This window comes from Gopherus evgoodei, chromosome 14 (assembly GCF_007399415.2).
Source record: "Gopherus evgoodei ecotype Sinaloan lineage chromosome 14, rGopEvg1_v1.p, whole genome shotgun sequence".
NCBI lineage: Eukaryota > Metazoa > Chordata > Testudines > Testudinidae > Gopherus > Gopherus evgoodei.
This window is the reverse complement of record NC_044335.1, coordinates 11351020-11370521: the sequence shown is the minus strand read 5'-3', so window position 1 is coordinate 11370521 and position 19502 is coordinate 11351020. Positions and strand designations below refer to the sequence as shown.

General features: G+C 39.2%; 1 protein-coding gene across 1 annotated transcript in view; it reads left to right on the top strand.

Annotated features, from left to right (window-relative positions):
• GNAS (GNAS complex locus) overlaps positions 1-19502 on the top strand; it is a 156246-nt gene that overhangs the window by 44441 nt on the left and 92303 nt on the right. The window contains exons 4-5 of the mRNA XM_030532848.1: positions 11531-11581; positions 11675-11794. Coding sequence (XP_030388708.1) covers positions 11531-11581; positions 11675-11794 — 171 coding nt within the window. The remainder of the gene's footprint in view (positions 1-11530; positions 11582-11674; positions 11795-19502) is intronic.

Sequence of the window (19502 nt, the reverse complement as noted above, 5' to 3'; positions counted from 1 at the left end):
AAAAAGGGTTCGTGAAAAATAAACTGACTTTAAGATAAAATTAAATAGCAGAGGTGATATAATAATTGTTCTGTTAATTTTCATGCGCAGTAAAAACTTGGAATTTTTTAAAATTCCATCTGAAACTGCTGCACAGTCTCCAGCAGAATGCAGGGGACTTATAGAAACTTACCACAGAATCTATAGGATGGAGCATCTTGGTTATATCTTCCTTTTGAGTATCAGAGGGCTAGCCGTATTAGTCTGGATCTGTAAAAACAGCAGAGTCCTGTGGCACCTTATAGACTGACAAACGTTTTGGAGCATGCGCTTTCATGGGTGAATACCCGCTTCGTCGGATGCATATAGTGGAAATCTCCAGGGGTGGGTATATATATGCAAGCAAGAAGTAGGCTAGAGATAACAAGGCTAGATCAGTCAGGGAGGATGAGGCCCTCTTCTAGCAGCTGAGGTGTGAAAACCAAGGGAGGAGAAACTGGTTTTGTAGTTGGCAAGCCATTCACAGTCTTTGTTTAATCCTGAGCTGATGGTGTCAAATTTGTAGATGAACTGAAGCTCAGCAGTTTCTCAAAGAAGTCTGGTCCTGAAGTTTAGAGTTACTATGGTGCAGTGTGCAGTTATAACTCAGGAACCAATCCATGCAACAAACCTCAATGCCAACCCTGCCCACATATCTACACCAGCAACACCATCACAGGACCTAACCAGATCAGCCACACCAACTACAAAACCAGTTTCTCCTCCCTTGGTTTTCACACCTCAGCTGCTAGAAGAGGGCCTCATCCTCCCTAACTGAACTAGCCTCGTCATCTCTAGCCTGCTTCTTGCTTGTATATATATACCTACCCCTGGAAATTTCCACTACATGCATCCGACGAAGTGGGTATTCACCCACGAAAGCTCATGCTCCAAAATGTCTGTTAGTCTATAAGGTGCCGCAGGACTCACAAGGTATGGTCTCTCTGCTCCCTGATAGGATGTGTTTGTAAGAACTTTTCTTGTCCAGTTATTCTTACGTATGAATTTCCATGAATACTTGTGCCTGCAACTTTTAAACTCACTCCTAAGTACTCTACTGCTGGCAGTCCTCCCACTGTTGTCCCATACTGCATTGCTTCACACCAGGATTGGCCAGTCTTTGTACTTGTGTGCCCTCCACTGCTCCAGGGTCATGACTGATTGTCACTTCTCCATTTAAATGCTGGCGCTTGGGAGTGCATGTTTGCAAGCAATGTCACCACAACACCGAAGAATGATATGATGGACAATTATCAAGAAAGCAACCCAGACAACACAGCAAGCGCCAAGACAGCATGCCAAGCACCCAAGACTCCACAGAAGGCAACTGTGACCCCACTTATACCATGGAGTCTGATCACAGGAGATTTTTCCTGGGCAGCTAAGAAATATACGACACAGCAGATTCAGAGATTACATGAATCTCATGCAGACAAGCAAACTGAAACAGCTGTGGAGGACAGCTCTGCTGGCAGCCAGCCTGAAAATGCTGCAGATGCGGAGCTCTATCAGTAAGTATTATGTGCCCTTGCTAGTCATCCCCATTCTGTGGCAGTGTCCTGTCTCACCGATCAGCACTGACTGACTGAGCCCAGAAGTATGGCTCTACCAGCTAAAGCTGTGCCAGGTAAATGCCCCTGCAGAAGTAATTGCTCAGTTTCATCCTCCTGCTTCTCCTCCACCTGTAGCCATATCATTGCGGCATCCGAAGCCTTCAAGCCAAATCCATCCAGCTGTGTGACTGCCAATATGTGTGCATCATCCTGTTCGTATTAGTGACCATCATGATAGTTGCACTTGGCACTGTGGTGTCCATGCTACCTGATAGCTGTTTACAAATGGCACTGGCAAACTACAGACATGGAGAGTAATCTTAGGAGTTTGTTAATTTGACTCTAACTCCCAGAATTCCTGTCAGTTCTGGAGGGCACCCCATAGAGTGCACTGCGAGAAATTGCTGAACTATGGAACACTGGACCATGGTATATCTTCCCAGAATGCTGCAAGGTTAATTCAAATGAGCCCAGAGTTGTATGAACATAATGATTAACAATAGAAGTACCATTTTAAACAGGCATAATCCATGTTGGATGTACTTCATTTTGAGACAGTTAATAATATTGTTTCCTAAAAATGAACAAAGTAATCTGAGGTAACATCCCCACACAGACAAGTTCTAGCTGGAGAATCGCTTATACTTTACCAAAGAGTTTTAAATGCACAGCATGAATTAAGAAGCCCTTGCTTGTCAACACCTAACCCAAAATGGGGGGTTGTGAATCCAACCTGCTCAGGAGTTTGGGCTATTGGGCTGAGAGGGTGAAGGGATTTCTTGCTGCATATTGTGTTTGGAGAAGAGAGGGGAGATGGGTGACAGAACACATTGAAACTGAGAAAAGACAATCTGGAAACTGAGCCAGGGTTTGTCTACACGGTGGGGTAACAGGTGTGATTTCTAAGACCCATTAATGTGTTGTGCATTAAGTGGTCCATGTAGACCCTACTGGTGCTCACTAATGGTTCCCTACGTGTTTCATTACGTTAAAGCACAGCACCTGGGATTACCTGGGCTAGTTTAATGTGCAACACATTAGTGTACTTTAGAAATCACACTTGTGTAAAGTGCATTACTCCACCATAGAGGCAAGCCTTAAGAAGCCGGAAGAGAGGCAAGCAGCAGCCTGGTTGTTTGTTTGTTTGTTTGTTTTTTAAAGTTTGACCCTGAAAAAAGCTACATAGAGAGCTTTTGGGTCCACTGGCTTAAGAGTCTCATGGCTATGAGCTAAGAAACTGCTCCTTTTGTTACCCATAGACTTTAACAGGAACCAGCGTGATCATTTACTCTCACCACCTGAACATCACAAGCTTCAGAACTTCACCGACCCACTCCTATAATAGGCCCATAACCTGTGGCTGAGTTATTTTGTGGCACGAGAATTTTGGTTACTCCAGCATTTGGAGAAGCAGGACTTTGTACATTTCTTGTTAATAAACAAAACTGTGTTGAAGAAATACCAGACTATGACCAATTTCTACTCCAAGCAGGAACATCCCCAATGCCCAAACTTTGATGAGCTACTCGGATCAAAAAGAGGCAACATTATGTATTTGTGCAGCTGATTGTACATATTTGGGTGAGACTTGATGTTCAGCTGAGTTCAGGACACTTGAAGCTGGCTCCATTTGAAAATTGATGTCATGATCAATTTTAACCATGTATTAAATCTGAATATATTTTAACAAGTTATTCAAACATCTTTTTGAAATAGATATTATTTATAATTGAGTATTGAGCAGAGAAATTGAACAATCTAGCTAATACAGGTTCCAATTTACACTGTTATGGGACAACAAAAGAACAATTCAGAACTTGTTAGCCCTATGAGGCAGATAGTTGGTATCTAAAATCACTAATGAAAAAGAGAAAAGCAAAATCCTTAGATTGAGAGCAGAATGTTTAGTGGAAGGGAATTTCTGTAGGACAGGAAAGAAAACAGAAGTAGAAAATAGAATAGGAAAAGGAAACAACAGTTTTTGATCCAGCAGCAGCAGGGATATGCTCTGATCAGTGAGCTGTCTCCCAACACCTTTGATGCATAAGCATGGTGTCATTAGTAAAATAATAGTTGAGGGCTTGTCTCCACAGAACAGTGGTGCACGCTAGAAGGGTATTATTTCTAAAGCACACCAATGTGTTGCATGCTCACTGGCCCGTGTAGACCGTGCTGGCATGAACTAAAAGTTCCCTTGTGTGCATTAACATAGTGCTGTTTCTGACCTTGACTCTTTTTACCTTTATCTCCTCTCTTCTGTTTAAACCTCTCCCTTCTCTATTGAGTGTCTTTTATCTCTCCTATGCACTGTTTCTCAATCTCTTCTTCCTCTTTCCTTTTCATTTACTTGTATGTCCAACCTTTTCATCCTCTGGCGACCTCACATATATCAAATAGACAGGGTTGCTGGTAAACTAAACTAACCTACTGCATTGTTTCAGTCTTGTGTTTATAAAAGAAAGTACTTTGACTCAAAACAGAGAGCTCCTTGGATTTTAGACTTTTATCATAATGTGTATAACAGAAGAATTTTGGTAAAACCAGGCTGCAAAACTTGGCTTACTGCTGAATCACAAAGTAACTTGGGAAATTTCTGTAAATATGTACCCTAATTTAATTTTATTGTCTTCGTAATACTGATGAATTTCATGGACTATAGTCCTAGACCTGTAGATCTTAGATGTATTGTTTGGTATATATTGGATATATTTTAGACAAACTCAAACATGCATATTTCACTTTTTATCACCTTTTCATAGGAGGAATACATAAATTTTAATATACTTTTTGTTAATATTCATAAGAACATAAGAATGGCCATACTGGGTCATACCAAAGGTCAGTCTAGCCCAGAATCCTGTCTTCCGACAGTGGTCAATGCCAGGTGCCCCAGAGGGGATGAACAGCACAGGTAATCATTAAGTGATCCATTCCTTGTCGTCCATTTCTAGCTTCTGGCAAACAGAGGCTATGGACACTAATAGCCTAGTTCTTTTTTGAACCCTGTTATAGTGCTGGCCTCACAACATCCTCTGGCAAGGAGTTCCACAGGTTAACTGTGTATCGGGTGAAAAAATACTTCCCTTTGTTTATTTTAAATGTGCTACCTATTAATTTCATTTGGTGACCCCTAGTTCTTGTGTTATGAGAGAGAATAAATAACACTTAATTACTTTCTCCATACCAGTCATAATTGTATAAACCTCTATCGTATTCCCCCTTAGTCATCTTTTTTTCCAAGCTGAAAAGTCCCAGTCTTATTTATCTCTCCTCATATGGAAACCGTTGCATACCTCTAATAATTTTTGTCGCCCTCTTCTGAACCTTTTCCAATTCCAATATATCTTTTTTGAGATGGGGCAATCACATCTGCACATAGTATTCAAGATGTGGGTGTACCATGGATTTATATAGTGGCAATATGATGTTTCCTGTTTTATTATCTATCCCTTTCTTAATGATTCCCAACATTCTGTTTGCTTTTTTGACTGCCACTGCACATTGAGTGGATGTTTTCAGAGAACTATCCACAATGACTCCCAGATCTCTTTCTTGAGTGGTAACAGCTAATTTAGACCGCATCATTTTATATGTATAGTTGGGATTATGTTTTCCAATATGCATTACTTTGCATTTATCAACATTTAATTTCATTTGCCATTTTGTTGCCCGGTCACTTAGTTTTGAGAGATCCTTTTGTAGCTCTTTTCAGTCTGCCTGAGACTTAGCTATCTTGAGTAGTTTTGTATCCTCTGCATATTTTACCACCTCACTGGTTACCCCCTTTTTCCAGATCATTTGTAAATATGTTGAATAGGACTGGGCCCAGTATAGACTCCTGAGGGACACCACTGTTTACATCTCTCCATTCTGAAAACTGACCATTTATTCCTACCCTTTTGGTTTCTATCTTTTAACCAGTTACCAATCCATGAGAGAACCTTCCCTCTTATTCCATGACTGCTTACTTTGCTTAAGAGCCTTTGGTGAGGGACCTTGTCAAAGGCTTTCTGAAATCTAAATACACTATATCCACTGGATCCCCCTTGTGCACGTGCTTGTTGACCTCCTCAAAGAATTCTAGTAGATTGGCGAGGCGTGATTTCCCTTTGAAATATACTTGCACATTAGTGTAGCTGAAAAAATGACTATGTACAGCTATAGTAAATTCAGATTCAAAGCACATCAGCTGATACAATATTGTATTTATATAGACTATAAAAATTATACTATTTTTAAATGAGTGCTATGATAGGGATTAAGCTTTACCTGCAGGAGGCTACTCTTCTGCTTTCTAATTGTGACGAGCTCTTGTAAAAACGCAAGAGGGGTGTGCTCCACTGCCAAAGGCTCTCAACCTTTCCATTCATTTGTAAAATATGAAAGCAAATTGATATTCGGTTAATTAGCACAAGTACATATCTTTTTTTTTTTTCCAGTGGGATAGAGAGCTAAGTGAAGTTGCTTTTTTGGGTACTTTTATAAGTTATGCTGGCTATATATACTGTTTTTGTTTGGCAACTAGTTTGTTTAACTGGAAACATAGTGTTGCCAGGTACAAATTGGTAGTGTTTTCACCCCCACAAGTTAGTGGAATGGTCATGTAAGCGAATTCAGGACAGTGAGCTAATTTTGTCATTGTTTCAGAAGTTGAGGTATTTATGTAATAATGCCTAAGACATTGACCACTGTAAGTGGCAAAAGCTAGGCTGTTAACAACCTTGAGAGGAAGCCAAAGGCAGTTAATAAGCTATATTAAAACCAAGTATCTATCCCTCTGGTTGTCGCATTTGGCAGTGTAAATGTAAAGGGATTTCGCTGTTTGTTGTTTGCAGCAGTCATATAAATATTTAGTAAATTATAGTGCAGCCTGACAGCTACAGTAAATTGGCAGCATCCTAGAATAGTTAATAAGTGTGTTTTTTAACTCTCTATTTAAGAAAAGTTACGTAATCTGGACCCAGTGATCACAAGGAAGAGTTCCTGTTTCCAGTCAGATACCCTACCTATCTCTTCAGGGTTCTGGACAGGCTGGCTGTTGATCAAATAATACATTAATGATACTGAAGGCATACCACCACTTCACAAGCAAAGGAAATGTGTTATGCCTAGGACGCTTTTATTTATTTCTTGCAGATTTTAAGGCATGCTCAGAAATTAAAAAAAAAAGCAAACATCCTTTAAAAATGAATGTCAGCATAGCTTATATAAGCAATGCTGAGGTTTATATTATTGTACTCACATTACAGTAGGCCTAAGTGCATTATGTTTTTCAGGGCACGTCCCTGCTTTAGGTGGTCTTCATGCTTGGATTAACTAGCATCATAATTCACTTTCAGAAATACACTTCACCCTCATTAGAAGTGTTTCTCTGTTATATACTCTCCGATCAAAGGCTTTTACTTTGACTCCCATATATAGTACATCAAACAGCACTGTAATCACCTCTTCACTGCATCTTTTATAACACGTTTGGTTACTAAAAATGTTTTTCTAATCAGGCTATGAAATTTGCTGTGCAGTCCCCATTTTATTGGGAAAATGTTTCTCTATCACTTTTAAAAAATAATTTAGGTACTTTGTGAACCTTGAAATGATGGTGGCAGGTTGTAATGGATTTTATTTTTTTTAAATTAAAATAGTTTTGTGACTCTGAATTTCTGAAGGATTTGGGTTTTCTTTTCCAGCAGTCTCACTGAAGACCTGCCATACCATATGGAGAAAAGTGTTATTTTTTTAATTTATCGTGTCTCTTTATATAATATCTTCAATAATAATCGTAGAAAGAGTAAAACACTGTAGTATCTAATTCTAAACTTGTTTTTTCTTTGTAGTATTAGTATTCTTAACACCGATAGTACTGTACCCATTCTTTCATAGTACAGTACATGACTTCTTGACCTGCCAGCAGTTCTAACTAAACATGTGATTAATGAGAGGTTGAAACTAATACTTTGTTCTGTCAATTATTTTAACCAGTAGAGCTATCATGTCACACGTTTTATTAATGTGACCACGTTTTAATAATTACCATAGCACATTTTATTTAATGCCTTCAGGCTAACAGTCTGATTTCTTCCCCTCCTCCTAGCAAAGTGTACACTGGTTCGCAAAGAGCGAACTGACTTCCTGGTCTTTGCTGCCACCAATAAAGTGATTGAAATATTAATACAGAAGTTGTAAGTTTTTTCAAAAGGTCCCTATACCCAGTTTACAGATGGATATTCACGTAGTTCCTGGGTTCTAAAATGCAGTAAAAGTGACAATTAAATCAGACTACAAAAAGGCAACTTGCTTGGTAGCCTGCTGGCTATGTAGGATTTGATAAAGCATTATAAAGTCAAAACTAAAAAAAAGTAGTCGTCTTCTTTAATAGAAGATCATTAGGGCACTGATTCAGAAAAGCACGTAAACACATGAAGTGCTTTACTGAATAGGAATGTTTTTTCTAATCAGGGTCTAAGCCTCGACTTCAAGGCAGGATTGAGCTTTAAGGTGATATGTGTTTTGACTTTCTTCCCTATTTGAAATTAAAGATAATATTTTTCATGGTTCCTCAAACAGGTTTTAGTGGCTTTCATGATAAATGGCTGCAGCTTCCCTATCCTCCTCCCCCGCCTTTTAAATAGCCAGAACAGAGCTTGATAACTACTGTTCAAACTGTTCCCCCACAACAGAATTTAGCCCTTTGTTCTGGACTGTGCGGACTGGCCCAAACCATGGTATAAACTGAGTTCTAAAAGGTGCCTTTAATCCTTGCATGAATTTATGTATACCACAAGAGGTGGAGAAGACATACGGAGCTGTCAGTAAATTAAACATGAATGTTTCCATGATATTGTATCTAATCTATCCCATGAAAAGATTTTGTTGGGATATAAACATTCCCTTGCAGTTTTGGGATTGAGCTAGCACACAAGAGCCAAAAATTAAAACAAACTAACATGTTTTCAGTTTAAAGTTGAATGTTGTGCACAAGTAAACAATCAGCATTAATGGTGAGATGTAAGTGATTTTTAAAAATCTTAGTTTTTAAAATCTGAGCTGTCTTAAACAGCTTTTCCTCTTGTATTTATATTTTAAATCGGAAAATATTTTTAACCTGGCAATGTTCCTATAAAAATAATTCGGTGGTGGTGGTTTCAGAACTCAGTAGGTTAAAAATAATTGTATAATTTGTGAAAATGGTGTTTTTATATGAAGAGACGAATTCACTATATTTTATAAATCCCTGAATAAAAGCTGGTACTAAGTGGCACTTTTTAAAAACAATTGCACTGTACATCAGATATTGGCGGAACTATTGATGAGCATGTTGAGTTTCCTGAGGAGTGAGGCACCTCATTGCCATGGAAAATTTATGCTTAGTAAACATTATAAAATACAAAATGAGATGATACATTCATTGCTGTGTAATAAGATTCTTTGTTTATAGGACATGCCACAGGGCCATGGCAACAAAAACACATATAGGGGGATGAAGTATTCCTGTAGTAAAGATGGTGATGATTACCTAGCAATTTGTTAATTGTAGGAGTTTTACACTACTTCAGAATCTATTATCACTTTATTGTGATACTGATAGCTTGAGGATCTGTGAATGTAAATATGAAAGTGATGAAAATCTGAATGTAATATTAAACATAGAGCTTTTGTAGTCTGATTTGGGAATTTTTCATGAATGCACACTTAGCAAATATATTGAGAAAAATTTCTAAATCTCATTTGTTTTGGAGAAGAATGTAATTATAGATGACCTTTTTTAAAAAAAAACATATATACATTAATTGTATGCATTGTTGTTGTAGCTGTGTTGCTCCCAGGATATTAGAGACAAGATGGGTGAGCTAATATCTTTTATTGAACCAACTTCTGTTGGCTAGAGATACAAGCTTTAGAGCTTACACAGAGCTCTTCCTCAGATCAATATAAGTCTCCACCTTGTTTCCAAACGAACACCTAAACCTGTTAGATTTTTTAATGCTGTACCAAAATAAGGCAAAATAATTAAGTATAACCATTCTTTGTTTGATCCCAGTCCTGCAGAAACACTGACACCTATGTCTAACTTGAGTCCCGTTGACTTCAGTAGAACTGCGTATGTTTGCAGGTTGAGGGCCTCTTTGAATAAAGGGGACAAAATCAAACCAGAGTAAATGAAAGTCTCTCACTGTGAAGTTTCAGTCAGTTACCATTTGCTTCCTGCCTTCCCTCTTCTCTTATCCCTAGCAGTTTCATTGCATTGTTTTGTTTAATGTTTACCCTACTCAGTAAGAACACTAACCTTTAAAAATGGGAAGTCACGGTGGTTAATGCGATTGTTGCATTAACCACATAGCATTTTTGTACCTACCTTTGTCTTGTAAAATGTTAGTGTGCTTGGGGGAGGGGCAAATGGGGGAGGAGGAGGAGGGAATCCCTTGTCATCTCTTTAGTGTGTGGGGAGAAGGAAGAATAGAAATGAAAGGAGGACAATGAAAAGGAAAAGAGGGAGAGCAGGCCTCTGTCTCCCCCTCTCCTTCCCTTATTTACTTATTTTTTTAATTCAGTGCTTTTGGCCTCTACTGATTCATTGCTTTGTTCCCATCAGTTGTGCCAAATCCCTGAAGCAAAAACTGGTAGTTGTCAAATACAGTACATTTGGAATCAGATGGTCTGTGGGTAGACTAGGAACCCAACCCAACTGAGTCTTCACATCTATTTGATGCTAGAATTCCACTACTCTGCCTGTCTGTTTCAAGGTACATGGCATCTCAGTGCAAGATGCCGTAATGCTGCTGTGTTCTTTCAGTCCACAAGTGCAACGCTCGCACCACAATCAGATCCTAGCAGCTGTAGGAAAAATTACCTCCAGACCTGCAGCTAGTCACAAAATGCAACGTGGCAAGCAGCTAGTGCACTGTATGTGTGTTCTTGGACTTTGTCGTCTTCCTCAAAGGCTTTTTATTCATGTTTTATTCTATAAACAGATTTCTCCATCCATCCCCAGCCAACTATGTCTGCCTGTATTATTGTTAAAGCAGTATTTTTCCTTCAGCTCTTCTGCATTCCTGATTGCTGATTATACTTCCAGTTTCATTTCACTGCATTAAGAGTCATGGTTACATCAGGTGTTTTTAATATGTTGACTATGCATCTCATTTGATGTAATATTAAACATTTAATATTAAAAAAGTTTTTGTGGTCAGATTTGCATATGACATACATTACATGACATACCTAATGGATTTACCTCGAGAGTAATTTTGTTAGTCAGTGGCTTCAGGATCTGAAGAAGAGCACTGTGAAGCTCGAAAGCTTGTCCTTTTCCCCAACAGAAGCTGGCCCAATAAAATATATTATCTCACCCATCTTGACCCCTGTATTATGTTGGTAATTCTATGTAATAGATTAGCCCTCCTATCCGCACTATACTTTGCATGTTCATGTAGTTAAATTGTATATCTCCTTCTGGTCTGAGCTGTCTGTTCCAGACATTTTCTTCTCTGATTTTCTTTTCACCCTTAAATCTTCGTGTTACCCTGGTCTGCCTTGCTTTTTCTTGGTTGTTTCTACTTTTGGTAACTTGTCTCTTTTTTTATCTTTTCATTTCCGGTCATCTATAAACCGCTTCCAGGTATTTCTGTAGATCAAGCAGGTTTGGATTTGAGTGTAAAGAATAGAATGTCCATAGTAGCACTAAGATGAGTTCCTCTCCATCTAAGACTACAATTTTAATAAGTTTATATGGGTTTATTATGATTAAACACATGTATCTGAAATCAAAATCTGTTTTCCTGAACAGGTAAGATAGTGGGGGTCTAACTACAAATGTGTTCAGTGACTGAATGAGAGTAAGCAGGCATCTCACTTGTATGTTTTGTTCTAATGAAATCCTTTTTTCATTTGCATTCTGCTTCAAAAACTTTTGTTTTTGTGGTGCATAAATTTAATTTGTATGTTTCCTTGGTTACAGGGAGAAAAAAATGAAAATTCAGGATATTAAAAACAATATTAAAGAAGCTATAGAGGTAAGTCTACAAACCATTGTGTCTTGCTTCTAAACGCTGTTTTTAACCACTATCTCAGTAACAAATGTGGGGTATTTTTCCCTTTCTTTGCAGACAATAGTGACAGCAATGGGCAATTTGGCACCACCAGTGGAGCTAGCCAATCCAGAGAACCAGTTTCGAATCGATTATATCTTAAACTTAGCTAACCAGATAGACTTTGATTTCTCAGCAGTAAGTACATTTCCTCTTCAGTTATAATCGTGCTTTTTGTGTGGATGATTATTTTTCACCCTGTATCACAGTCGATGTTTACAAGAATATCATGCAATTCAATGAGCCTTCTTTACTAGGTACGTAGGAACTGCCATACTGGGTAAAACCAGTGGTCCATCAAGACCAGTAAACTTCTGACAAAAGCCAGTACCTGATGCTGAGGGCGAGGTGCAAACATCCCCCATCCCCAGCAGGCAAATGTGGGATAATTTTGTCCCTCATGAAGATCTCCTGATCCCTAATAGTTAGAGATAGTTTAAACACTTAAATATGTGGTTTTGTATCCCCTTCTCGAGTTTTTTGATAGCTAGCCATAGTAGCTAGTGCTATTCTTGTTATCCATATAAATGACACATTCCTCTTGGTTTTCTTTTTGTGTTGCTTAACTAAATAAAATATATAGTAACACAACTAAAATATGCAGGACCAGGAGTCCTCTTCTCTTCCCCATTTCTCTTATTTAGCTAGCCACAATCTTAAGGCAGTGGTTCTCAACCAAGGTACACAGAGGTCTTCCAGGGTGTACATCAACTCATCTAGATATTTGCCTAGTTTTACTACAGGCTACATAAAACTCACTAGCAAAGACAGTACAAACTAAAATTTCATATGGACAATTACTTGTTTGTGCTTCTCTAAATACTATACACAGAAATATACGTACCATATTTATATTTCAATTGATTTATTTTATAATTGGAAAAATTAGAAAATAAGCAGTTTTTCAGTAATAGTGTGCTGTCATACTTCTGTATTTTTATGTCTGATTTTGTAAGCAAATAGTTTTTAAGTGTCGTGTAACTTGGGGGTACTCAAGACAAATCAGACTCCTGAAAGGGGTTCAGTAGCTTTGAAAGGTTGAGAGCCACTGATCTAGGGGTGTAGGACGGGCAGTTCTGGTGGTGCACAGCTGCAAACCAGCCTATCCAGATAGAGTGGGGTCAAGCTCAGCACCCAGCAGTGTTGAGCTAATGTAGGGGATAATGTATACTTTACCTTTTGGAAGAGTGGCAGAGTTCTGGCATGACTCCTGCCAACATGCCACCACAGCTAACCTATCCAGAATTACACTGAGAGTTCTCACTAGCGGACTGCCCCTGCTCACTCCCTGAACCTCATTAAACCTAGCTCATGGCTTTAAAGCTAGAGCAAGTCCAGAGTAAATAACAAAAGGTATAATTAGTTAACTTGTTTTTTTGAGGATATATCTGCTGCCTCTGACTCGCTAACGCTGTCACTTGACCTTGGAGACATTCAGCAGCCCCATAAAAATACAAGGTGCTACTTCTGATTACTTGGAAAACCACTGGAAAGGCAGTTTTGTTAATTACCTCATAGCATATGATACTTAGTTGTAGTGTTATGCCAGCAATTCCAATGGCAAGATTCAGAATACTTCATGGGTTCCAGAGAAGGATGTATTACTTATACTGTAGCAAAGCTAGGGTCCATCTAGTCCAATATTTTGTCTCCAGTAATGGCCAGCTCCAGATGCTTGATAGAAAGGTGCAAGAAGTCCTGAAGATGTGGAATAGCTTGCCCTGGCAAGATTTTGACCCATCTAAGCTTTAAAAAAATTTTAAACCAGCTAGCCTGCAAATTCAGCAATGGAGACATTTTATAGCTATTATTGCTGCCAATAATTTTCCAGCATCAGTCAGCTTACACAAAAAATGTCCTCACATAGCTTGTATCTAATGAACATGTCACTAGTGACCAGTCCTCCAATATTGAGATTGGCACTGTGATCTCACAATCCAGAGAACCTGCAAAGGTCAACTAAATCAGAAAGGCGGGGTAAGGTCTTGTTTGCGCCAAAGCCAATATAGTAAGAATACCAAAGTAGTTGGAGTAATTAGCATAAACAATCAATTTTTGTAAAGCAGTGAATCCACATGAGATTTTAATTTAAAACTACTTCTCATATTGTTAGTATGTCTTCACATGTTTTATAGTGAAATGAAAAATCTTGTGATTCAGTGCTACAAAAATTCCCTAGTTTGAGTGCAATAAATACAAGTATTTCTGAGGGCCAAAGCATTACCTCTCCACTCACTCTTGTGTTGGCTTGCTGCCTGCAGCTCTCACCAAGACCAGCATTTTGTGGTGCTTCAGGTTGAGACCTATAATAATGTGATAAATTCCTATGATTCTGTGTGATCAACCTCTGATTTTTAAATCGGACTCTTCTCTTTTGGCTTGTTGCTGGCTTCAGTTTTCTTCCTGTTAGTGATATTTGTGACTTTTTTCTTGAAGCAAGCGATAGTTTTATACTCTGGGAACTGTAGATAATTGAATAAACTGACAATGCGTGTGCACATTTGTGTAAATTAAGGTGTGTTCAATATACAGTGAAGAAAATCAAGAGGTCCAGCCTGTTTTGTTTTCATCCAGTCACAACCTGAAAAACTTTCATCTGGACCCTTTCTCAGTCCTACAGTTAGTAGAGATTCCTTTTATATATTTGGAATATCCTGTGTGTTTTTTTTCATAAATATAGAATTTCCTTTCAGTGGCTTTGAGACATGCTTATTTTGAGGGACACATGCTCAATATAATATGGAATACTTGTTTGCTATTCTCTCTGGCAATATAAATGGATCGGTCCTTTTCTAATCAGTCAGGAGACCTCAAAAGTTTGCCTTATTTTATTTACAGATTAAGAGCTGAGTAAATTAACAGTCTGGATTGAAGGCAATTAGTTATAGAAATACAATTTTTAGGAAACGTTTCTTTACAAATCCAGCAAGTTTAGACACATTCACAGAATGAAGTGTTTTTGGGGGTTGTTCCATGGCCCTTAGTAATAGAATGTATGTGCTATATTCATCCAGGATAAAAGCTGTCTTCGTGTTTTAGAGCAGGGTAGAATCCATAGAAGCAATCTTACTTGCTTTGAGATGTATTTGAACTTATTTAACGATCTTCTCCTCGCTTCCATTATTAAATGAACCATTTTAACAATATTTTAGTTTTGTGATGGTTTCAAATTCTCATAAAAAGGAGAGTTCTTCTAGGAACTAATACAATCCTACCTCACAAGGCTATTGTGCTGATTAATTCATTAATGTTTGTAGAGGTCTGTAGGATCTTTAATGGAAGGAAGGTACTGAAGAAGTGGAAGATATGATTGATTCTTCTAGCATTGATTCACCTGACTTACTGACAGGCCATTGTTTATATTTATACAACTGCAACGCTTGGTGTCCTTGGCAGGAGCAAGAGCCGTGGTCAATGGTGTCTTGACTGTTATATAGACATCTCTAGATGCTATGCCCTAACAGCTTCATAGTAAGATTTGGTCTGCATTCTTGTGATGGTTACAGACTAGCAAGTGGGTTCTGTTGACGCTGATCCACTGCCAAGACTTGAAGACATCTGGCACTCCACAGATACAGTGGGGCTGTCAGAATCCTAGGAAAACTGATTGTCAGGTGATGACTTGTCAGTCATGGATAGTCCCACAGAAAAGAAAGGGTTGATCAGTCAATATAGGATATGAACCCCCAGAGACAGCTGCTCTACTTTGGGATGCGAACACACTTGTGGCTGAGACTACAGACTCCCCAGAGAATGTTAACACTAGTAAGTCTGGAAAACCTCTTCAGTCTTGCATTCATAGGGAAGTGTGAACAAAGAGAGACAAGAACTCTGGTGTTCTGAGCAATTTTGTACTGAGGGCACTGGCCCACTTCTCCTGCCTCTCACTCAGTTGGACTGTTTTTCTTCTAAGCTGGCTAACTGCTGTGAAGCCCCAGTTATTTATCTCTATCAGCTTGTGAGAGGGAAGAATGGGACTTGATCCATCGGAGCTTAGGACAACAGCTTCTTTTAAATTTCCCACCTCCCCCTCTTCTGGTTTCTCTCCTTACTGAGCTGCCTACTGCCCCCAGCTGGCAGGTTTCGTACAGGACTAAACATTCCAGTGCCAGCTCCCAAAAATGGGCTTCCCAGCTATCACTGATGCTTTGGGGCCTAACATTCCATTCTCCAGCTTCCGAAAACACTTTTTGTTGGAATTGCTCCGACGCTGCGGGAACGAAAGGATTATCATCCACTTTGTTCCTGTTATACTACTACTAATTTTAGCCATCTCCCTTAATATCTGCTCTTTCTCTTGTGTTGGTGGTGAGTGAAATCAGGCAGGAAATCTAACCAAGTCCACAGATATTTCATCTCCAGACAAGAGCCTTTTTGTGTATATTTCTAAGGCAGAAGGTGACGCACACTAGGTTAGGGATACAAATCACCAGTTTAGGGTGATTACAAATGCTTTCATGGAACTCTCACGTTTTCTTGAGCAAAGAAATGGTTTTGATTTTTAAGTACAGATCCTGCAAAAACATATGTACATGCTTAACTTTATGCTCTGTGAGTAGGCCAGTTGGCATATTTAAATAAGTTAAGGATATTGTATATAAGTGTTTGAAAAATTGAGGTTTTAAACTGGATTTCCATTAGCCACCAACTTGGACAAATACCGTTAGCGGGTTCTATCCCCAGTGATGATATGAACTGTAGTTTCAGCTGACCTGATTTGAGTGTAGGTTATATTCCACTGGCACCTGAAAAATGTAACCTGTATATTAATTACGTGAATTAAATAAATTTAAGACTGAGGATGTCCCAAGATGTTAACTCCCTGAGCATAGTAATTGAAATATATGGTCTGTGAATGTCTTGGTAGGAATAATGCAAACTCTGTGTACTGTAGAGGCTTTAAATGCACCAGATAGCACACACAAACACAAAATCTAAAATTCCAAAAAGCCCACAATTTTCTGTAGGTGGGGAGAGAGAAGTCTCAGCCTTCTGGTTTGCAAGTTATGCAGTACAGCTAAGCAGATCCTGGTTATATGATAAATGTTGTCATTCACTAAAATCATTTAAAACTGTTTTAAGAGGCAACTAGATGCCAGTTTCACTGTATGTGTATGCTGCAGTAACCTTGACTTACTACTCTTTTTTTATATATATATATATACTGTAAATTACTATAAACTTAAAATAAAAATGAAATCTGTAATTAGTTCAGAGAAAAAATAAGAGGATTCTAAAAGCAAATTATTCATTTATCTTTACTTTCTGCTCATGCCTACATGTTTGAATTCATTTTAGACACAGAAGAGACACAGTATGGGAGTTAATACTTTATTTTAACCTGAGAAAGCTACAGTATCAATCTTTGTGGGATGAGGGCAGGGCCGGTGCTTTCATTAGGCGACCCTAGGTGGTCGCCTAGGATGCCAGGATTCGGGGGGTGGCATTTTCCGTGCTCCTCACAGGGCGCATGGTAGCTTCCGGTTCCTCTCCTGTTGCGCTGCCAAAGGAGGACCTTCTGCCGACGTGCCACGAAAAACAGCAGCAGGCAATTGAGCAGCTCAGTGACTGCCACTGTCACCTGCGGCATTTCGGCGGAGGGTCCTTCGGCAGTGTGATGGGAGCAGAATCGGAAGCTCCCGCGCACCCTATGGGGAACACACAAAATGCCGCCCCCCGAATTCTGCCTAGGGCACCAGAAACCCTGGCGTCGCTCCTCGATGAGGGAAGGGAGAATGTAAAAGATCCCCAATATGTTTTTTTTCCTTCTACCCTTCCCACACGTTGTCCTTTTCTGTACATCGCTTTATCCCCCAGACACACGCAGTATCGATACCCAAATATAGCAGAACTTTACCTCCTCTGACTCTTTAACGGTGTTTGGGGCTAGCAGTAGCACATTGAAACAACACATTCCACCCTCTTCTTCTTCTTTTTTTTTTTTAACAAGATAGTAATCACACCTGAGAAATTTTGGGTTTTTTTTTGAAGCAGTAGTGATGATATTTAATTGTATTTAAATGCAATAATAGATATACTATTTTACATATTAGGGTCTACCAACTTTCTTTCTCATTTGCTCATTTGGAACTCATGTTCCAGCTGGTATCCAGACACTCTGCTCTCAGTGTGGTGTTTGAACTGGATTTTCTATGAGGATATGCAGAAACTGCAAAGTAAGCAGATGGAGAAACATAATAGAGAGGACACTTGTGATGTTACGTCTTCAAAATATAGAGTCGCCCTTTGAGGGCTATAGGTATTTAGGGCCAGATAATGCAAGACGCTGAGCACCTTCCCATTTGAATTCACCTCCTGTGATCATCTTCTAAGTACTCATTTGCAGGTGGTCTGGAAAACGCATGTTTTCCTAAGTGCTGAGTCAAAGATAAACAGAATTTAACACGCACATGACTTTTCGGTGTTTGGGTTGCTTGGCTTTTTTCAGTCTGGAAAAGAGACAACTAAGAAGGGAGGGATAGGATACAGGTCTATAACATCATGAATGGTGTAGAGAAAGTGAATAAGGCAATGTTATTTACCCTTTTCCATAACACAAGAACTAGGGGTCACCCAATGAAATTAATGGGCAGCCGGTTTAAAACAAAAGGAAGTACTTGTTCACACAACGCAGTCAACCTGTGGAACTTGTGGCCAGGAGATGTGAAGGCCAAAACTATAATGGGGTTAAAAAAAGAATTAGTTAAGTTCATAGAGGATAGGTCCATCAATGCCTATTTGCAAAGATGGTCATGGTTGCAACCCCATGCTCTGGGTGTCCCTAGCCTCTGACTGCCAGAAGCTGGGAGTGGATGACAGGGGATGGATCACTCGCTGATTGTCTATTCTGTTCTTTCCCACTGAAGCACCTGGCATTGGCCACTGTTTGAAGACCGGATACTGGGCTAGATGGACCATTGGTCTGATCCAATATGGCCGTTCTTATGTATTTTACGTTATTCATTAGCTAATCTTCATAACATACCTTTTGTAAATGAGGAAACAGAGATATGAGACATTAAGTGGATTTGCCTAAGACCGCACACTTCTTTGTCACTGGTAGAATCGTGTTAGAACTAAAGTTTCTTTAGACCATGCAGTCTGGCTTGAGCAGAAAAATGAATAAAAAAGGTAAAATTTATATTCACTGATGTACTGAGCTATAGGAAAGATGTGTCTTAAACATAACATAGGAACACCCAAGATTCTGAGTTGGGAATAAATTTGATATACTGCAGTGTCTTATTAAACATGACTAAGGTTAAGATTGTGTCACAGTTTTTTGTAGTAGGGTCACAGGCAGTAAACAAAAATTCACGAATGCCCATGATCTGCCCCTGACTTTTACTAAAAACAACTGAGACAAAATGGGGCTAAGCCTAAGCCCTGCTTTGGGAGGGGAAGGTGGGGTCCAGCACCTACTCCCTGTGGTGGCAGGGAGCTCCAGGTTCCCCTCACCCCTTCCCTGGCAGCAGCAGGGATCCCTGAGGGGGCCCCCAGGGACTGAAGCAGAAAATGTCACGGAATCACCGATCTCTGTGACAAAATCTTAGCCTTAAACATGACCTTAAATTGAGAAGAGGACAGTGTATTTGGTGATGTGACTTAGTTAAAAATTCAGCACATTTGGTAATGGACAACTAGATTTCCTGAAAACAAGTGCTTGGGTTTTGTATTAGCATTTACTGGCAGGCGATCTGGCCAGCTGACAGTAAGCAGTTAAAGTACTTAATTCGCAGTAACATCCCCATTTTTGTAATCCTTGCTTCCTGTTTCAGTGTATCTTGTATTCTAGTGGCAGGAGGCTAGGAGACCCTCTTGAAGCTATGAACCTGAAGAGAGAAAC